At 46.3% G+C, this 21,291-nt stretch overlaps 1 protein-coding gene across 1 annotated transcript in view; it reads left to right on the top strand.

Annotated features, from left to right (window-relative positions):
* CARMIL3 (capping protein regulator and myosin 1 linker 3) overlaps window positions 1-21,291 on the top strand; it is a 1,161,278-nt gene that overhangs the window by 604,246 nt on the left and 535,741 nt on the right. The window contains exon 19 of the mRNA XM_086923677.1: window positions 13,539-13,635. Within this exon, the coding sequence (XP_086779803.1) occupies window positions 13,539-13,635 (97 nt within the window). The remainder of the gene's footprint in view (window positions 1-13,538; window positions 13,636-21,291) is intronic.

The raw sequence follows: 21,291 nt of genomic DNA, 5'->3' as shown, positions 1-21,291 counted from the left end.
TATTAGATTCTTTTTCCATTAATTACGTTGTGATTTCATCAAGTTTCATCAAGTTTCATAAGCTCTACGAGTAATAAAAGATACAGCACTAAGTGTGTGAAACAAAATAGGCTCTTAAAATATTCCCACACACGATATGATTTAGCCATGAAAATCACTACACCCAAATCAGTATTCATCATTTTTGTTTTTATACGCCGATCACTTCGTGAGCACTCCTCACTGTCACCTACCTGCTTGCTACGCACCGCGTAACTTAGAGATTGTTTCATTATAGCATATATCAACCTTCTGGAGTGATCATACTGGCACTGAAGGCATTCCTTCCCTCTCAAAGGGAAAGAGGTGCAGGTGCTCAAGGACAACACCACTACTATATGGTTCTGCAACAAACAGGTTGGGGTGGGGTCGTGGACCCATTGTCAGGAGGTTCTCTGCCTCTGCACATTGCTGGAATATCAGGGCATAACCCTTGTGGTTCATTAACAGGCGGTTTCTCAGAACGCCAGAGCGGACAAACTCAGCTGTCTCTGCCTGGTCGATCATGATGGCGTCTCCATCCGCAGGCGGCGCAATGTCTCTTTGAGCGGTGTGGAGAGCCTTGGTTGGATCCGTTCTCCTCCGAAGAGAATGCACAATGTCAGCAGTATTGTACGTTGGAGTTTCCATGGTTGCGCTTGCCTGGCATCGCTTTTAATCACATGATGAGTTTCAGCCTCCTCTATGCCTTTCCACCTATACCATTCCTGCCCAGAGTGTTCAAGAAGATCAAGTATGACTGTGCTCAAGTCATCCTTGTGGCTCCAGATTGGGCACAAAGAGTCTGTTATTCCGACTTTCTGAGCATGGCCATCAATCCTCCAATCAGACTGCCCCTTTGGGAGAATAGTCTGTCGCAGCAGCAGGGGACAGTTCTTCACCTGAGCCTGTGAAGCCTCTACCTCCTTGCGTGGATATTGAGCAGCGGCACTTCCCAGCTTTCGACCTTCCACCCGAAGTCTGTGATGTCACCTTGTCAGCCAGGTGTCCCTCCAATAAAATGGTGTACGCTTGTAGAAAGAAGACATTTGTGGCAGGGTGCACAGCAATGGTTGTTGATCCCCTGTCTGCCCCTCTTTCGAGGGTTCTCTTGTACATACTTTCTTTGGCCTAGCAGGGCTCTGCTTTGGGCATCTGTAAAGGTTACCTTGCAGCTATATCTACCTTTATGAGACTTCCAGATCAGCCTTTCTTGTTCAAGTCTCCCATTGTTCATAAGTTGTTTAAGGGCATTACTCACTTGTTTCCGCTGTCCGATTTTATAATGCCCCAATGGGATTTGAATTTAGTTTTGACCTTTCTTATGTGCGCTCCCTTCGAGTCTCTTCATAATTGCCCTCTCAGACTCTCACTCTTAAAAACTGCTTTCCTTTTTGCCATCACCTCTGCTCGCAGACTTAGTGAGCTTCAGGCTCTGTCTTTCAAGCCTCCTTACTGTCTGTCCATTCGGATAAAGTGGTGCTTCAACCGAAAGCTTTGTCCCTTCCTAGAGTGGTTATAACCTTTCATGTGGGACAATCCATCACTCTGCCCACCTTTTACCTGCCCATATTCCTGAAAGGAAGAGGAGAGACTCTAGTTTTGTGTATGAATGATGTCTGCTGTGATTTTACCTGTACTGCACATGTTGTTTTGTTCGAGGGAGGTTTGCTGCATGATGCATGTCTTTGTGCGAGAAGACCTGCATTTCTGCTCCAGTCCTGTGCCAGCTCTATATATGAGAAACCTGCCTTGCTGCTGCTTGTAGTTCAGTACTGGGAGAGACTCCACCTTCTGGACCCAAAATGTGTGTTCTCCTTTCATCTTGATCGTATCAAAGATTTACGGGTGGATGAGCAACTCTTCATTGACTATGTGGGTGCCAAAAAAGGTCAGGCTGAGCAAAAATGGACCATCTCTTGATGAGTTGTCCTCTGCATTAAAATAGTTTATGCATTGACGAACAAGGAACCTCTGTGGGGTTGTGTGCTCACTCCTCTGGAGCAACAATGCCAACTACTTTGTTAGCCCGCGGAGTCCCAGACCTTAATATCTGTCAGGCATTGATGTGGGCATCCGTGCACACGCTTACTAGGCAATCCTGCCTGGACAGCCAAATCCAGAGGGATGGGTACTTTGCCCATTTGGTCCTCCAGGACTTCCTAGTGTGATCTTGGTTCACAGACCCTTCTCCAGGTATGGTTTTCTGGGTATGTATTCTAAGGTAAGGAAGCTACAACGATTAGTCTCTATCAGATGAACAAGTTACCTTTGGTAACAATGTATCTGGTAGAGACATATATTAGTTGTAGATTCCTTACCGCCGAACCCATCATACCCGCTCTGCGAACTAGGGAAAGGGACTCCCCTTAAGAGCACCAGTTTTGACACACCAGTGGTCAGTATCTTTCAGGGCCCTGCACTTCTGGCATGGAAAGCTGTATTAAGAACTGATGCCAGCACACATGGGTAGCATCTATATAGGTCCTGCAATGTAATTCCGGCACCCACAACACCGATGACCGATGCAGAGCTGACCGAAGTTACTTACCAATGCTCAGGGGTACTGCCGTTAAAAATCTCCAGAACCAGACACGCTGTCATGTAGTTCCTACAAATCTTTATAGGATCTGTGCGTTTAGACAGCATAAACAAGGGATTGGTCTCCAGACTGATTCCAGGCACCCCCAAAGGAAATGTTAGTCTGTAGACCAGCTTGCTCACAGTGCTACTATGAGCCCCTCTTACCAAGGAGCGAATAGCTTCTGGCAACTATCGTAAATGACAACCCTGACCCCTCAGGGATTGTAGAAAAAAAACAGTACTTTTTGCTTAGTCACTTGTGCTCACTTTGTCTCAGTGAGATATACAGAATAAACGGTAGGGACATTTTCAATACGCGTTTATTGATCCAGCGTTATTGTAGTATAAAATAAGTGTGCTGCAACAGCCATGAGACAGAAACAGATATATACGGTTATAAGAACAGCAGAGCAAAGAGAAAGTATAGCTCTACCATAGTGCTAAAACAATTAATATATGCAGGCATATAGATACATGACACAAATAATGTGTACTCCTACTGTGAAAACCCTAATTAGATGTACCTAAGTGTACCTAGCATGTATGCATATGTATAGCCAAGAATCCTGTTAGGATAGAGCCGACCCCATTACCTGATGTGTGAGAGCGAAGGACCCCATCTTGGTCTCGAGATGGACACCCTGCAAGGGATGTCACACCACTGCGTGCTGGAGGGTCTGTGTGCAGGGACCTCAGTGTCTCGTGTCAACGTGTCAGCATGGAAGGCTTTCTCCTCTGGTTTGCCCAGCGAAGATGTGGTGCTGTATACCCAAAGGGTACCCTCAGGGTTTCTACCTAGATGTGTACTATGGGCGTGTTGGCCAGGGATGTCGATAGTGGTGACCCTTTTATAAAGTTATTATGCAGAAGATGGTAATCCTGTAATGATACTGAGAATCCTCATGGCTAGTTTAATTAGGCTAGTTTCCATAGAAAACCACACTACATTTATTCAGCACCTAACTAGGTAAAAGGTTGTGCAGGCCCATTATGTAGAACAATGGTAGGACAAATGTAGGGAAAGGGTTGTGCAACTACCTAGGCCTATATTGGGGTACATTGGGGTTCATAACAATGCCTGGGGAAATTTCTAAGGTAAGAAATCTACAACGAATGTATATCTCTGCCAAATACATCATTACAGAAGGTAAGTAACTTGTTCTTTATGCTCTCTTTGTATATACAAATGACAGTATCACTTTTCTACCTGTGCTTTACCTATACTTTGGGAGGAGACTTCTAATTCTAAACTCTTTGATGTACCTCATCTCTATGTTAGAAGGCGGATTACACTGATTCCAATTGCGCGGTATGTTATCTGTTTGAAGTGAAGATGCACAGATTCTGCGTGCACTCTAAGTTCTGATGGTTGAATTGATATTTGCAGTGCTGTTGGCTGTGCTGTGCCTGTTCTGTGTGTGAGTGATGTCTGCTGTGATTTTACCTGTTTTGCACATGTTGATTTGTTTGAGGGAGGTTTGCTGCATGATGCATGTCTTTGTGCGAGAAGGCCTGTATTTCTTCTTCAGTCCTGTGCCAGATCTATATATGAGAAATCTGCCTTGCGGCTGCTTGTCGTGCAGTGTTTAATAAAAAAATAAGTAAGTGCCGGAGCCCTTCTCCAGGGGCCACTGCAGCTTGCACCACCCATTGGGCATGCCAGTGCTGCCAATGAAAGTAGCAACACAACTACTACTCATTGCACTCCTACAAATTTGACAATGTAGGCTACTTCAGGTCACCTAAAACACAGCCACGGCCCGTGGAGGGAGTTTCGGTGTGGCGGAGAGGCGGGTGGGGGAGGGACAGGGTGGGGGGTGCTAAAAACTGAAGTATGGATAATTGAAGGTAAGTAAACAATTTAATTAATAAAACGAATTTCGTAGCGCGCCCTGCATCGCAAAATGCAATGCAAGGTGCGCTACGAATCCAAATCTAAATCACAGAAGTGATTTAGATGGTAGGAAAAATACAGAGAGGGTGCCTGAAATAGGATGTTCACTTAAAACCACAAATGGATTTTGAATAACGGACTGTCTAATTTTAATTGATCATATTTGCTAGGACTGGGACTATCCTCAGATGCAGATATTCTGAAATGCAAACAAGAGATCTTGGTACCTCCAACCAGGGCATGACTGGCGCAAACATTTCTTAATACATTTTGTCCATCATTTAAAAATATTTAAAAAAATCATCTGGAGCAGCCATTTAATTTCCTTCTCTTTTAGACACAAACGTGAAAACGCTCTCTATCAAAATGTTGGCTGATCTCGTACCGCATTTAGTAATTTGAAAACTACAATTGCACGAGTGCCATTGATTGCATGTTTCCTCTATTGTTGTATTTATCAGGTGGATCAGAAAGAGTGATTGAGAGTGGAAGTAGAATGTCCTGTTTTACTCACTTTTTAATGGCACTTGAACTTCTGCTCTGTGGGGAAGTTCCAGGCTCAGCTGCACATTTTGAGCGTGATTATTGGTGCATAACATTTTAGATGCGACTTTTTTTATGTTTTCACTTCGGGCTCGGCTAAGCCCTTGTAGGGTTGATCAGAGCTGCGGTCAGGAGATAGTATACCTGGCACGGTCCCTTGTCCTTCTCTGCTTTCTCTCTTTTCGGAAAGAGGAAGATGAATGCTTCCTCCTATACATTTAGACCACCTTTAGGACGGCAACGGCTGGAATGAGACTTAGATGGAGTACAAGACTTGTCGTTGAGAGTTCCTAATGATTACTTGGTCCCTGGCCCACACATGGTCTTGGAAGGCATCAAGGACCTCCTCTTACAGGCAGCCAACGCATACTTTGGCCACAAACACCAGAGATAGGGCTTCAGAGTGATTCTGTTTTAGACATCACTCACTTTTCTTAAATACCAAAGACTTTCGAGTTGCTGTTGGCCTAAAAAAAAAAATCAGAAAAAACGACCTAGTTTGTGAGAATAAAGCTTATCGGAAGAGGAACCCCTCTGGAACTGCGCCTGAGAAGCACGAAGCATCAGACTTGCATGGCTTGGGCCTCTGGCTCCCTATGTGTACTCTAGCTCCCTATGTGTAATCTGTCGGAGCAAATATTCCTTAGAATGACTACTTCACCAACCTTTCCCAAATGCCGTGCCTGAGAGGGACATGGGCTTTCTTGCCCCACTGAACTGGTCCCATGAGGCACAGGGGCAAGACTGATTTGCATATAGCTGTGTCTAAACTGGGTGGCGAAGAGAGCTAAAGAATGATGGTGGTTTCAACCCAGATCTGAGACTGGGGGTGAGTGTCTGAAAAGTTTCAGCACTCCGTCCATCATCTCCTTATGTTTGCTTTGTTTGCCTTAAGTTGGTAGTGTATGCCTAGACGTGGGTCCCTTGCTCCACTTTGCCACTGGTTTCAAGCTACTAGCCTGGCTGATGAGGGCTGTCAGCCTGAAACCGGTCCCAGGATTCTTGTTTCCGGTCCAGGGAAGACATGGCTTGGCAGTTCGGACTGGACTGTTCTCATGATGCACAGCGTCAAGACTGATTTGCATATAACTGTCTAAATTGGGGTGGCGAAGTGAGCTAAAGAACGATGATGGATTCAACCAGGATCTGTGACTGGGGGTGAGTGTCTGGAACGTCCATCATCTGCTTGTGTTTGCTTTCTTGCCCTACTGGCCTTGTGTATGAGCTTAGAAGTCTAACAGTACAACCCCAGCCTATCACAGCAGCTAAGAAGCTGTCAACCCACACTCCCTGTCCCTCCTGGAATAGCAAATGGGGAAATGGGACTGCTGCCATCTCTCTGCAGTCTTTAGTTGAAGGAATGCAATGGAGGGGTGCACAGAGCAGTGTGTTTCCCCCCTGGGGCCTTGAAAGTGAAAATTGAAGCTTTTCAGAAAGCTCTGTTTGATATTTTCAAAGAGTTCCTCTAGTGCTCCTGCTAAATACAGAATAGGCTGTGACGTCAGTGGTTTTAAGTTCGACTCTGACAGTACTGGCACTGGTGACATTTGCAGTACTTTTATCCAAGCTGTCCATTTTGACACCAGTGAAGTCAACTTAAGCTTTTGTACATAACAGTGACATCCATCTCCACATCAACGCTTGTGTCTGTTTTGCTGACAGAGTAGTCACTACTGAGGCCCTGCTGATTTTATCTTCAGACTGGAAGCCATCTTCACTGTATTTAAGGGAATCTTGAGTTTGCTCAAATGCTCCAGTACACTACACTAGGAGACTTTCCAAAGAACGCAGACCTCTGTGCTTTGACAATCCCCATGGTCACCAAGATGACAACAGTGGCCTAAATATCTGTTGGTCTGGTGTGTTGTAAACAAACAACATTCAATATTCCAACAGAAAGTTTGGTAAACATGCTTCTAATCCAGCCAGTGATGCTGGAACTTTCTGCAGAGTGGAGGTGCTGTCCTCACCTCACTGAAGGCATGGGGTTATGTGAAATCCAACTGCTGCTTAAAAAGCAGGTGTACCAAATAGGTTAAACTAATTTCACAGCCCAGTGTAAAGTTTTGCATCTTCGACCACATTTTTACAAATATATAGATAAACATAATGTGATACGGTGATATCATTTAAAGACAGCTCATTCTACATGATAGTATTTCGGTGGTGCAATTAAGTCACAAGAAACAACTGTGGGTCCAACAACTCAGATTTGTGTTTTGTCTGAGGGAAGGCAAGGCTGAAAACACTTTTAAACTTACAATATTGTCTTGTTGTTGACAAACCTGGGGTATCTTGGTGTCTTCTCATGAATGGGCACTCTGCTATAAGCCTTTGTTGGATAGAAATGCCCCTTGTATGGTGGTCAGTCATATTCCCCTGCCCTAAGTGCCTGCCTTCGTGTATCTGGTATCCTGGTTTTTGAGATTGGCTCTATTGTCATGCTAATATAATGTTTGTGGAAAGGCCTACACATGTCCTTTTTCATGAGTGTCCTGTGCTTGTCATGTGATCTGATAGTGTGCTCATTGACGTACAGTGGACTACTCTCTTTGATGGGTTTTTGTACATAGAGTGGTGGTGACAGCGTACCAAGTTTTGTGATTCCATAATTGTGTCCGTACCATTTTATTAGTGTCACTGGAGTGAATGCCTACTAGCATACTTGTGTAAAGATCTGCTTCTATGTGCTTTCCTAGCTTCTCCTGCTAACATCCCAAGTGTATGTTGTTCATGTTTGTGTTTGTAGCCTGCACGGTACTTGCTTGGTGTGTGTGAATGAACTCGAAACATGGATGCCTTTGAGATCCACTTTGGATACTCCCGACCTAGCCTTTGCACATGATCAAAATGAGGTTGTTTTCCCTGACTGAGGAAGTGTAATACTGACATTACTGAAGCTAGATGAAGGAAACCTAGTCCCTGAAGTGAGGATAGAGGTCACAAGGCTTCTTTAGAAATTCAATTAGGCCTTTTGCTTAGCAAGGAGCTACTCCGGTCAGTCAACGGCAGTTGCTTGCTGAGGAGGTATACCCCTGCTTTATGGGACATGGTTTGTGAGATTTTGCCTGCAGTCCCTGAGGAATTTCGGGCTAACCTGGCTCAAACTATCTAGTATGGTCAGGATCCTGCAAAGTACATCATCTGGTTTGGCCTGGATGGTACTGAATACTTTGGCGGAGAAGTTGACTCAAGAGTGGTGCATAAGCGGCACACTTGGAGGCAATCAATGGGCTTTTGAGGTGTCATGCAAGCCTTTTTAATGGACCTACCTTTCAGTGGGTCTCGCCTGTTTGGCGAGAAGGCCTACTCAGCGTTAGAACGCTTTAAAGAAAGCAGAGCCACAGTGCATTCCATAGTTCTTTCCACCCCAGCACGACAGTGCCCTCAACTATTTTGCCCCTTTTGAGGCTGCTCCAGAGGGTTGGTGTACCAACAATGCCATGGTCTACTGCCTCCCCGCAAGACACCCCAGTTCTTTCTGGGGTGGGGATCACAATCAGGCCATCAGGGGCAATGTAATTCCCAGTCCCCTGGACCTGTGGCATTCACCTCAAAGGTGGATTAGTTTGCCTTTATTGGGACATGACCAACCTGTGGGAGGCAATATCAGACATTTCCTCCACTGGTGGCAAAAGATAGCATCCAGCAGGTGGGTCCTGGAGATGATTCAACAAGGCTATTCCATGCCGTTCCTTTTAGATCCACTATACCTCTTTTCCACATCAGGATATCTTTTAGAGGAGCATCTGTCCATCTCGCTTCAAGAAGTGTAGTCCAAGGAGCCATAGAGACGATCCTAGCCCCAGATATAGGCACTGTCTGCTACTTCTGATATTCCCTCATTCCGAAGAAGGACAGATGTTTTAGTCCTATTTTAAATCCCTGCCTAATAAGCGCCATCTTGCGGAAGGACACATTCAAGATATTCACTCTGACCCACGTTTTGTCTGCCCTGGGTCCAGGTGATCGGAGGATGCCTTTGGAATTCCAGGTCCCTACTTTCATATGCCAGTCACACAGTCCTGCAGACGCTACTTGCAGTTCAATGTGGAGCACAAACATTTTGAGATTGCCATACTCCTCTTCAGTCTCACCAGTGCCCCTCAGGTGTTGACAAGAGTGAAGGTGGTGGTTGCAGAACATTATTGGAAGTTGAGGATTCCAGGTGTCCCCTACTTTGATGACTAGCTGTTGAAGGTGGGCTTACCATGGTCAGTTGTAGACCTCCTCCAGGTGCCATCAAACCTCCTCCCATCACTGACTTTCATTGACAATGTGCCAAAGACAACCCTGACTCTTTTACAGAGGCTACCTTTCATTGGAACCATCCTGGATTCAGTGCAGTTTCGGCTCTTTCCTTCATCACAGTGAGTCTAGAACATTCAGACTATGACCAATAACGTTTCAGCCTCGGTCTTGGGTCTTTGTGAGAGTGGTTCTGTATCTTCTGGGTTTGTTGGCATCCTGATCCCTGCTCAAAAACTATACTAGGTGGCATATGTGGGCTCTGCAGTGCAACCTGACATTTTAGTGGGCCCAGCACCAGGCGAACCTGTTTGATTACATCCAGGTTTCATAGGAGGCTAAAAAAAAACTGCAGTAGTGGCTGGACAGCAATTGGACCAGCGAATGACCCTCTCCCTGCCACCATCCAAAGCTGACTGTGGTGACAGATGTGTCACTGCTGGGTTGGGGAGGTCATCTGGAAGAGGTGAAGATTAGAGGACTCTGCTCACCTGCAAGACCTGTCTCCACATTGAGCTCTTGGAGTTGCAGGCCATACGCCTGGTGCTGAGATCCTTCCTATGGTCCATCAAAGGGAGGCTGGTTCAGGTTCCCAGGGACAACACCACTGCCATGTAGTACTGCAACAAGCACGGCATGTGAAGTCTTGGGTCCTGTGACAGTATGCACTTCGTCTCTGGACCTGACTGGAGGGACAGGGTTTCTTCCTGTTTGTGGACCCTCTGGCAGAATCTTTGAAGGTCAATAAAAATCAGCAGGCAACCATTGGTGGATCATGAACGGTGGCAACCCTCTGAGGTGGCATAAGGCATCTTGCAGCAATGGAAAGAACACTTACTAGGTCTTTCTCCACAGTTGAGAACACACTCTGTCAAAAAGTTTCTGTGCTGAAGCTTCCCAGAAGACTCGCTTTTGCATACACGTTCTAGATATACTATATAAAGCAAAAAAAATGCCTAACACCTAATGATAATTTTACGGTTGGTGGTTGTCCTTTCTCACACTGATATCCTTGTTGATCTTTTCTTTTGTCATGCCCTACTTTGTTATGTTCAATGCTCACCTAGGGCTCCGGGTTTTTGACATTTACGGTTGAGTCCTCATAATGTTTGAGGGGTTTGGCCTGTTGTACAAGTTTTTCTGTTCCTCCATGTAAATTCTTTGCCCCCACAGTATATCCTCTAAAGCGGCATTTGATTCGTAGGTGTGTTTGACGTCCCCCAGTACATACTAATTGGTAATCTTCAAGGGTATTGCAATGTCCCAGGTCTATGTGCTGGAATGTTTTGAGTAAAATGAGGTGTAATGGTTGTCTGTTTCATTTTCTTGTGTTAACATGGGGCTACTTGAAGGCGGGATGGAGGGGCAACCAACCCTCCTTGGCCCCTTAAGAAAGGCCAAGGAGAGTGCAGTGGGAGGGGGCGATGGCAAATGCTTTCCTCTTCCTTTGGAAACAATGAGGTGGATTATAGAATTGCACAGGTGTTTATAGAGTTAAACCAAGGGCTTAACCCTGTGCCCATTGGCCAACATGTATGGCAAAAGGTAGGTGCAGTCATGGTGAAAGTAGACTCTGTTTAGGATTTGACTGAAGGCCATGCCTGTACACAGTGGCAACTGGGCATAAGGATTGGGTGCAAGGTGTTGCCACAGCCCACACACTACACCAGTTGGCCATTGACATGAACAGGTACAAGTGTATAAATGATTACTGTGACCAAAACATAACATTAACAGGCAAAAGTATAGCATAACGCTCAAATTTACAGGACTCTAAAGCTTAAAATACAATTGGCCACTCATTTAAAACCTTTTCATTATTAAAGGACAGACCAGAACTTAGAAAAATGTTTAAAAAGAAATTACTTTGAGCGCAGTTTCTCATTTTAGATTTTGGACAACTGGGCTTTAACAGAAAAGAAAGGGACTACATGTACATTCAGAATATTGCCAAAAAAAGCTCTGTGCAGTGTGATTGAGGGTTTGAATACTGGGCACAGCTGGGCGCAGGGCTGGTCTGAATTACAGTGGATCTGAGATCCGAGAGTGGGAAAATCAATCTAAATCACAAGCTTAACAGTTACATTTCTAAGCTCTGAAAGTGCTAGTCATCTGATCTCCAAAACCACCTTATCAGTGGTCTTCCACTTTATGAGTAGAGGTATTGAAAGACTGGATGGAGTAAAGGCAGAGAGGGTGGTGGTGGACTTTACATACCTGCCTTTAGTCCACCTGCCAAATTGAGAGCCGTCTGCGGACCCGCAGATGTAATGACAATTCCTGTCTGAGTTGGAAAAGTTTGACAGGTGACATCGTCAAACATGACATCCAGCCGTCAAACCTTTCCAACGTTTTACATTCTTTTCAAAGTCCTGAAGCAGGGGTTTGTTTTTGGAAAATGTTAAACTAATAGCCACCACACCATGGGAGTATTCAATCATGGTATGTTTTTTATTTTTACTCTCCCTCACTGCAATGGATTTAGTTTGCAGTGATGGACAGCAAAAAAAGCCATCCAACGGACCACTCCGTATTGAGAGGATGGTTAGATGGCATACCTTACTTTATTCCATTGGGGTGTCGGAGAAGTACGTCTGCAACAGAGCCAGAGTAGGCCCTAAGGGTATAGGATTTAATCATTTCATAAAACATATTGTTCTGATGAATACTTCTACCTTCAGATTCCTCACCTCTTGAATATGCCAGGCACCAGACTGGAAGCAGAACCTTCTGACATAGCTCTCCAATGCAGGTAGAGGGCACTGGCTGTATCTTAACACCAGAAGTGGAGTTGCGTGACATTATTGGAGTCATATAACGCTCAATCTGGTGTCAGTTCTGTTTTTTTTCATGCCTTCTGAAGTGGGTCTCTCCTCACATTTGAGACACTTTCATTACTCGCTTAATTGTTTTTCTCCTCATTAGTGCAGTGTGTTAGGGACATGTTCCTCCCTAAATAAATCGGGATTTAAGACTTGGCGTAAGTGCGACAGTCATATGTTGATTTCAGACCCCCAAGACTACTGCCTGTGGTGCCTGGTTTCGAGTCTACAGTCCAGTTCTTGTGGCCTATGCCTGCAGACGTGCCCCTATCACCATCCAGGAAAGGGAGGTAAACTCTTTGTGGTTCTGTGCCCAAGAATATTGTTGGGGTCAGCGTTGTTGAAGATCTAGGTCCAGGTCTAAGTCTGCTTACCGCTCTTGTCCATCATCCAAGTATTCCAGGGACTAGAAGAGGAAGCACAAGAAAGAGAGAAACACTGTGACTCCTCTGGAAAGTGATTGAGGTTGAAGGGTGAGTTGTCACTATGCTCTACCCCTCGGGCTCCTTCATTACTAGAGATGGAATTGATTGAGCGTGTTCCTTCCAAGGGGGCTTGCTTGATGCAGTCCATTCCGGCTCTAGTGCCTTTCTCACTGCCATTGCGTTTGACATCAACAATGCCAGCGTATCTCGAGTTCTTGGCATTGGGAACCGACCCTACCACATTCCTCCATGCTATGGTGGAAATGTTCAAGCGTGCTTTGGTTCACCTTGGTGCTCTTTTAACCCAATTGGACCGTACAGGGGTTCTTTCTGAGGTTTATCTGTATGGGCTTCCTCAGCACCAATCGTTCTTTAGGTTCCACTAGCACCTAACCGGATGCTGCATGTTGCTTGCTCCAGAATTTCTCTCAGCTTTTCCTCATACCCTAAATGTGGGTATTGCTATTCAATATGTGAGAAATATGCAGGTAGAAGTAACTATGAGAAGAAAAAGTTACTTACCTTCGGTAACAATCTTTCTGGTGGATATCCTGTCTAAGTGCAGAATCCCCCCTGTTCCCGCCTTCCTCCCCACTTTGAGTGAAGGTCATAGACCTGTTAATAATGTACCACAATAGATTGTTGCACTGCTACACCTGCAGATGACTTCCTCCTCTCTGCCATATATAAGGCTGTTAAAAAGAAACAAAATAATGTAATGGCGCCGGGGTGGGCACTCTATCGCTTCAGTGACATCACCACATCTCTATTTCCAGCATCGAGATGGAGCAAGTTCCCCCTATCAAGAAAGTAGTTTTCAGTGGAGTTAAGGGTTGAGAAATCTGCAGGTAGATAGAGTCTCCACCGGAAAGATCATTACTGAATGTAAGTAACTTTTTCTTTGCACCTACAGTTTGGTGTCAGGATACCTGACCAAGCTAGAACGCTAAAATATGAAATTGATTTAACGATTACCTCTCCATTCACATTTCCTTTTTCTACTAGGGTTTGACTCTGACATGATCACATTGGTGCCTGCTCTTGGGAAGAACAAGTCTTTGAAGCACCTTTTCATTGGGAAAAATTTCAGTGTGAAATCAAGGTGAATAAAATGCCCTCAACTTGTTTCCACAGCATTCTTTCCTTGTTCCAATCTTGTCATCCTCCATCAGGGAGATGCATACATCTATTAGCTTAAGGACTCGATTTTTTAAACATGGATTATATAAAAATAAAAAAATGGTTTAAAAAACAAGCATAGGTAAATGCAGTAGGTTTAGCCTATGTGATTAATAATAAGCTGTTTTTGTTGTAAGTTGTAGCTTGCCGAATAGTTGTACAGAAAGTCTGTTAAAGTGTTATTACTTGTTTATGTACAAAAGGCAATATATTGTGCTGTTACTAGTGGTATTGGATGGGTAAGTAATAGCAAAGTTTTGAAAAATGAAAGAGGGAAATAATAGAATTAAGTGATGTAATAGCAATAGTATGTGTTTAGAGAAGTCCTGACAACTTTTCGGCCCAGTGTCACTGCACTTGCTGCACCATTCAAATCATGAACTTCCGACCCATCTCCCTGCTCCCGTTCCCGGCAAAGGTCATTGAGAAAACCGTCAACAAACAGCTGAACCGCTACCTCGAGGAGAACAGCATCCTGGACCCGTCCCAGTCCGGGTTCCACAGCAACTACAGCCCCGAAACCGCCCTCATCGCTGCCACCGACGACATCAGGTCTCTGCTGGATAACTGAGAAACAGCAGCCCTCATCCTCCTGGATCTGTCAGCCGCCTTCGACGCAGTCTGCCACCGCACACTATGAACACGCCTCCACGACGCCAGGATCCAAGAGAAGGCACTGGACTGGACCACCTTCTTCCTCTCCGGCAGAACACAGAGCGTCCGCCTCCCCCTTCCACTCCGAGGCCAACGAGATCATCTGCGACACACCCCAGGGCTCATCCCTCAGCCCAACGCTGTTCAACATCTACATGGCACCTCTCGCCCACGTCGCCCGACAACAAGACCTCAACATTATCTCCTACGCCAATGACACCCAACTGATCCTCTCGCTCACCAAAGACACCCACACCACCAAAACCAACCTACACGAAGGAATGAAGGCCGTCGCCGAATGGATGAGGAACAGCTGGTTGAAGCTGAACTCGGACAAGACAGAGGTCCTCATCCTCGGATCAACACCTTCAGCCTGGGACGACTCCTTGTGGCCAGCCACACTGGGAACAGCTCCAGCACCCACCGACCACGCACGCAACCTAGGGATCATCCTCGACTCCACCCTCTCCATGACTAAGCAGGTCAATGCCATCTCCTCTTCCTGCTTCAACACCCTTCGCATACTCTGCAGGATCTACAAGCGGATCCCCACCGCAACAAGAAGAACGGTCACCCAGGCCCTCGTCAGCAGCAGGTTGGACTACTGAAACGCACTCTACACAGGAGCCTCGGCCAAACTCCTAAGATGACTGCAACGCATCCAGAACGCCTCCTAACGTCTGATCCTTGACATCCCCCGCTGCAGCCACATCACACCGCACCTGAGAGACCTGCACTGGCTCCCAAGAGGATAACCTTCAAGCTCCTCACCCAAGCACACAAATCACTCCACAACACCGGACCAGCGTACCTCAATGGATGACTCTGCTTCTACACCCCCACCCGCCAGCTCCGCTCCACCTGCCTCACCCTCGCCGCAGTCCCCCACATCCAAAGAGTGACATCCGGCGGCAGATCTTTTTCCACCTCGTGGCCAAGACCTGGAACACCCTCCCCACCCACCTACGACAGACCCAAGACCTGCTGGCCTTCAGAAGACTCCTCAAGACCTGGCTCTTCGAGCAGTAGCAGCACCCCCACCCCCGGGGCCTTGAGACCCTCACGGGTAAGTAGCACGCTTTACAAATACTATGATTTATTAATTGATTGATACCATCAGCTGCACAACCAACACGGACACCCCCACCAGCTACATGGAACACCTCACGTTCAATATATGCATCACAGCTAAATTCTCAATCAGACCCCGTCACCATTGCAACTCAACTTCCCATCACGACTTTAGAATGAACCCTGGCCTCGTGGCCCGCTGTCACTACCATCGAAATTGCTGTTACCATGACTATTCACTTGAAGGCCTCAATGTGACCCTTGGCCTCACCATGCCTTCACTGGAGGAATCCTACTGATCAGTGAAGCACCTACACCCATCCTCAGTGCCTCCGTCAAATCAGCCACATTCCCATAGACCTGGAAACATACTACGGTCATGCCCCAGCTCAAGAAATCATCTGCTGACCATGTTTTCCAACTACAGACCCATCTCTCTCCTACCATGAGAAAATAATCCACCAATGCCTCACCTACCACCTCAGCAACCACCGGCTCTTCAACGCCACACAGTCCGGATTCAGGCCCAACCACAGTATAGAAACAGCACTACCAACCGCCACATACGACATCCACATGATCTTTCACAGATGAGACACAGCAGCCTTCATTCTCCTGGACCTATCTGCAGCATTTAATATGTAATGTAATGTAATGTAAGGCGTTTTTGTAAAGCGCGTGGTTACCAGGAGGCATCCCAGCGCTGAGATAGAGACAGACTCGAGAGGGGAGGAGACCAAGGGGATCATTTAGGGAAGAGGAAGGTTTTCAGTGTCTTCCGGAAGCGCAAGTGGCCAGGTTCCGCGCGCAGTTTCAGTGGAAGGGAGTTCCATAGCGAGGCTGCGTTCACAGAGAAGCGACGACCTCCTCTGCGTGCTTTCTTGACTCTCGGCACTGTCGCCAGGAACCCCTTGTCGGAACGCAGGGGTCTATTAGCTTGGTAGGGTGTGACTAGGCTTCATAATCGGGGGTCCTTTGCCTTGCAGGAGTTTATGGGTAATGCATAGGGATTTGAACATAATCCTCTCCCGTTCGGGGAGCCAGTGGAGCAGTTTAACAGCAGGTTTAGCTGATGTCCTAGGGGAGATACCCATTAAGACCCTGACTGCGGCATTTTGGATTTGTTGAAGCTTATTGATAGTTGCTTCAGGGGCTCCTAAGAAAATCGCGTTACTGAAGTCTAATCTGGAGAGAACTAGACCTTGTATCAGTAGCTTCCTGGAATGCTGCGGGAGGAGAGGAAGGATTTTTCGGGCAGACCGAAGTAGACCAAAGCAGGTACCTGCTGTCTTTTTCGCTTGTGTTTTGAGCGAAAGATCATGCTCCAACCAGACCCCTAAGCTTTTAATTTCTTTTTTTTGGGGTGGGTGGGTCCCCTAAACAAGTAGGCCAAATGGAAGAAGGTATTGAGTCCGACTTGTGGCCTAGTAACATAATTTCCGTTTTTGACCCGTTTAACTTAAGTGAGGAGTCACACATCCAGGCATATATCTCCGTCAGGCATTGATGGAAGCTGTCAGGGCATTGATTGAGTTAGGAGAGTGAGACGACCAGTTGCGTTTTGTCGGCATAACTTACTATTTGATACCAAACAGGGCAACCACGTCCTACAGGGGGGCCATGTACACATTAAACAATGTGGGGCTTAAAGATGAGCCCTGCGGAACCCCACACTGGAGGGGTATCATGAGTTGCCTTCCCAGACTTGAAAGGTGCGGTTGGATAGATAAGATGTTAACCAGGTCAGAGCAGACCCTCGAATTCCTGCCTCGGCCAGGCGCTGAATAAGGATATGGTGATTCACCGTATCGAAGGCTGCACTCAGATCCAGGAGGATCACTGCCACTGATCCTCCTGAGTCCAAGATGCGCCTTGCCTCCTCGATGACAGAGAGGAGGGCCGTATCAGTGCCCTGGCCTGGGCGGAATCCGGTTTGAGAATTGCGCAGCCGATCATTGGACTCCAGAAAGTGGGAAAGTTGGTAGTTCACCACTTTTTCTGTGATCTTGCTGAGTCCCGGGAGTAATGAAATTGGTCTGAAATTAGCAAGCTCCAGAGGGTCGAAGTGCGGTTTCTTTAAAAGGGCCTTCACAATGGCCCCTTTCCAACTGGGCGGGACAATGACCTGGGAAAGAGAGGTGTTGATGATCTCCGTTGCCGGGGTAGCGATGGTAGTGGCTATCTGTTTAAGGAACCGCTTTTAAGGCCGGATAAAATTTTAAGAAATTCCTCTGCGGAAACAGGATTAAAGGCATTGAGCTGGGGGCCCGTATCCGGGGGCAAATTGCCGGTGGAGGCTGGGTCCTCCATTTGGGGTAAAGTGGATACGATATTTTTAATTTTTTGGTCGAAGTAGATGGCTAATTCATTACATTTGGCTCCTGATGGATCTTGGGATAACGGGGGACCGGGGATCTTCAGCAGTTCTTTGACGATCTGATAGGTTTCTCTCGTAGAGTTGGAAGAGTTTTTAATTCTCTGATCATAGAAAGCTGTTTTGGCGTTTCTGAGGGCAACTTTATACGCTCTAATCGCGTCGCGATAGGTATCTTTATTTGCAGTATATGGTCTCACACACCATCCTCATCAGGTGCCTGCACAACATTGGCATCCAAGAACATACTCTTGGCTAGATTTGCTCCTTAACGGATTGAACACAAGTTGTCAGCCTGATACCTTACTCCTCTGAAGCCTGCAAACTCATCTGTGGAGTGCCTCAAGGTTCATCGCTCAGCCCAACTCTCTTCAATACATACAGGGTCCCCCAGGCGAATGTCATCTGCTCACACAATATCAACAACCCCACCTATACCTAAGACATGCAACTCATACTCTCCCTGTCAGACAAGACCCCCAACACAAGAAACAAGTTGACCACCTTCATGACTAAAGTTGCTTACTGGATGAAAGCCAACTGTCTCAAGCTCAACACTGACAAGACAGAAATAGTGATCTTTGGCAAGAACACCTTAGCATGGAGCTCCCATACCGAGGACCCATGCCAGTAACTTTGGAATAATCATCAACAGGAAACTGGACATGCCCGCACAAGTTAATTCCATCACTGCATCCTTGAAGATGCTGAGGAAGATCTTCAAATGGGTCCCAAGCTGGAATACACTAGAGCAACTCTAGAAAACCTGTCACTCTCACCCTAGTCACCAGCAAGTTGGATTACTGGAACACCCTGTATGCCAGGATCACCAAACATCCCACTTGAAGACTGCAAACCACACATAACTCGGCAGCCACACTCAAAACTGACTCTCCCATACAGTACTCACATCACATCACACCTAAGGGAACTCTACTGGCTCCTGATATGCAAATGGGCTCATTTCAAACTGCGCACACACACATTCAAAGCATTACACACCTTGGGCCCGCCAAACTGAAGAGTCACATCTCCTTCCACCAACCAGAGACACCTCCATTCCAAAGGACTCCTACTTGCACGCATCCCATGCATACAACGAACCAGATCAGGATCTCTTACATGACTGCAAAGTGCGAGCACAAAACAACCTCCCACTCCACATTATAGCCTCCTCCTCTTTTCTTGAATATCGCCAGAAGCTGAAGACATGAGTTTTCAATTAACCAACTTACTGTTAGCAGGACTAGGCACACCCCGGCTCAGCACGCCAGGATACCCTCACGGGTGATAGTGCACTTTGCAAATAAACATAACATAGGGTCTAGTAATGCTGGCCTCCACAATCAGGCTCAATCAAAATGCATTTCCGACCACCCTGCCGGACAAAGTCGAAACACATTGAGGCATTCGCAAAACACATGATCTCTAATGGGTACATGCGGCATTTATTGCTCCTTGGTCTCACATTAGCGAAACGTGATATTGCCAGGGCATGGAAAGATGCATCCTCGTCATCGGTGGGGGTCTGGAAAATGGGCTAGATTTCTCAATGGGATTGGAGATGCCTGTTTTCAAGGTGAGGGGATGCCCTCAGAAATGCCCTAAAATATGGAAGGGATGGGTGGACTACCGGAAACTTTATTTGGGGCCCATCCCCCCATATCAATCATTAGGGAATTGGCGTGATGGCGGGATTGAGAGACAGATTGAACTATAATCATCCATTTCTTCAACTCGGGGTGGGGGTAGGGGGGCTGTGAACTGTTTGCCCTAGACTGTATATTGTCAATATGGCACTGTTTATTGTTTGGCTTTTTGCTAAGATATTCTTCACTTCTAAACTGTTTTCTTTTCTTACTGAAAATGTTGGCATCAATATTGCTACTATGTATTTTGTAATATGGGCAACCCTGGACTCTCCAGGGTTGATTCGAGTGTCAACAATAAAATCTTGTTGTGAAAAAAAAAAACATGATTCCCTCAGCCAACCGTGCCCTTAGACCATTGAACACTAGCTGCCTTCTGGGAAGATGCGTGCATGCACTGTAGGACAGGGTGGAAGACATCTTGTCAACCATCCAGAAGACACTAGGGCCACCCTCACACAGCTCATCCAGGATAGCCAAGACACAGCGAAGTACTCCATCCATCGGTGGGTAATGTGGAAACCATTTGGGAAGCTTTCAAAGTTACATTTAGGGGAATTCGCATATCAAAAGGCTTGGGGGTACTCAGGGATATAACTAATACCTTGCGGAAACTGAAGTAGAACTCAAGACACTAGATACGCAACTAGCCTCAGGTCCCGATGGTAGCACTCAGCACAAATTCCAGGAGACACTTACAGACTATATGGATACTGCTAACCGGGAAGCGCAATTTAGGGGTAGATATTAGATTGCCCGCCGCTATGGGGAGGGAGAACGGCCAGGTAAAACATTGTCAGACACCATTCAGAGACCTCGATTCTCCCATTATGTGTTGGAATTGGCTGGGCCAGGTGACATGATTTATCGAGACAGTGCAAATATACTAAATGCTTTTACGATTTACTATGCCCAGCTTTACACCACAAGCAGGAAAGACGAATTAGATCTTGAGGGCTATCTGGGAGATGTGGCATTGGGGTGGTTGGGAGATACACAGAGGGAGTTCTTATGTGCACCCTTTGAGTTAGATGAGGTAAGAGAGGCCATCATGCACATGCTGTCAGGTAAGGCTGCTGGTATCGATGGCATACCCATCGAATTCTATAAAATGTATATAGATCAAATGGCCCCCATACTGCGAGAGGTGTATTAGGATTTTTTTAGATGCCTCTAAGGCCTTTGATTCAGTTGAGTGGGACTATATCTTCGGAGTGATGCAGCGCATGGGCTGCCCGCCCCTTTTTCTGTCCTGGATCCAGGTCTTGTACCACCTACCAACTGCTAAAGCGCTTATAAATTGATGCATTTCTCAGGCCTTTTCGATCAATAGGGGCACACGACATGGGTGTCCTTTATCCCCCTTACTTTTTGCGCTAGCGATCGAACCCTTAGTGGCCAAATTGAGGTAACACCATTGAGATAAGGCACTCCGTTGTGACATGGGCCAGATACTTGTATCACTATATGCCGATGATATTACTTTAGATATCCGAGACCAACATCAAAATTTGAGTCCAATTCTCAGAGAGTATATTGTATTTGGGAAACTTTGAGGAATTCAGATTAACTGGGGGAAAACTCGATTCCCTCTGGACTACCCGTTAGAGTGGTGTGATGAGGATCTGCGTTACTTTGGCATTCGCATTACTAGGGACAGGGAGGAGGTGCTACACATTAATTATGGCACTGCCCTGAATCGCATAAATGATTAGGTCACCCGATGGATTACTTTGCCTGTCTCAATGGCTGGAAGAGCATCCTTAATTAAGATGGTGATACTTCCCCAATTACTCTCTCTTTTTTTAAACATTCTGTTTCATCCAGGAGG

The sequence above is a fragment of the Lissotriton vulgaris genome, chromosome 5 (genome assembly GCF_964263255.1).
Source record: "Lissotriton vulgaris chromosome 5, aLisVul1.2, whole genome shotgun sequence".
Classification (NCBI taxonomy): Eukaryota; Metazoa; Chordata; class Amphibia; order Caudata; family Salamandridae; genus Lissotriton; species Lissotriton vulgaris.
Note: the sequence above shows the minus strand (reverse complement) of the source record. Positions and strands in the feature narration are given on the sequence as shown.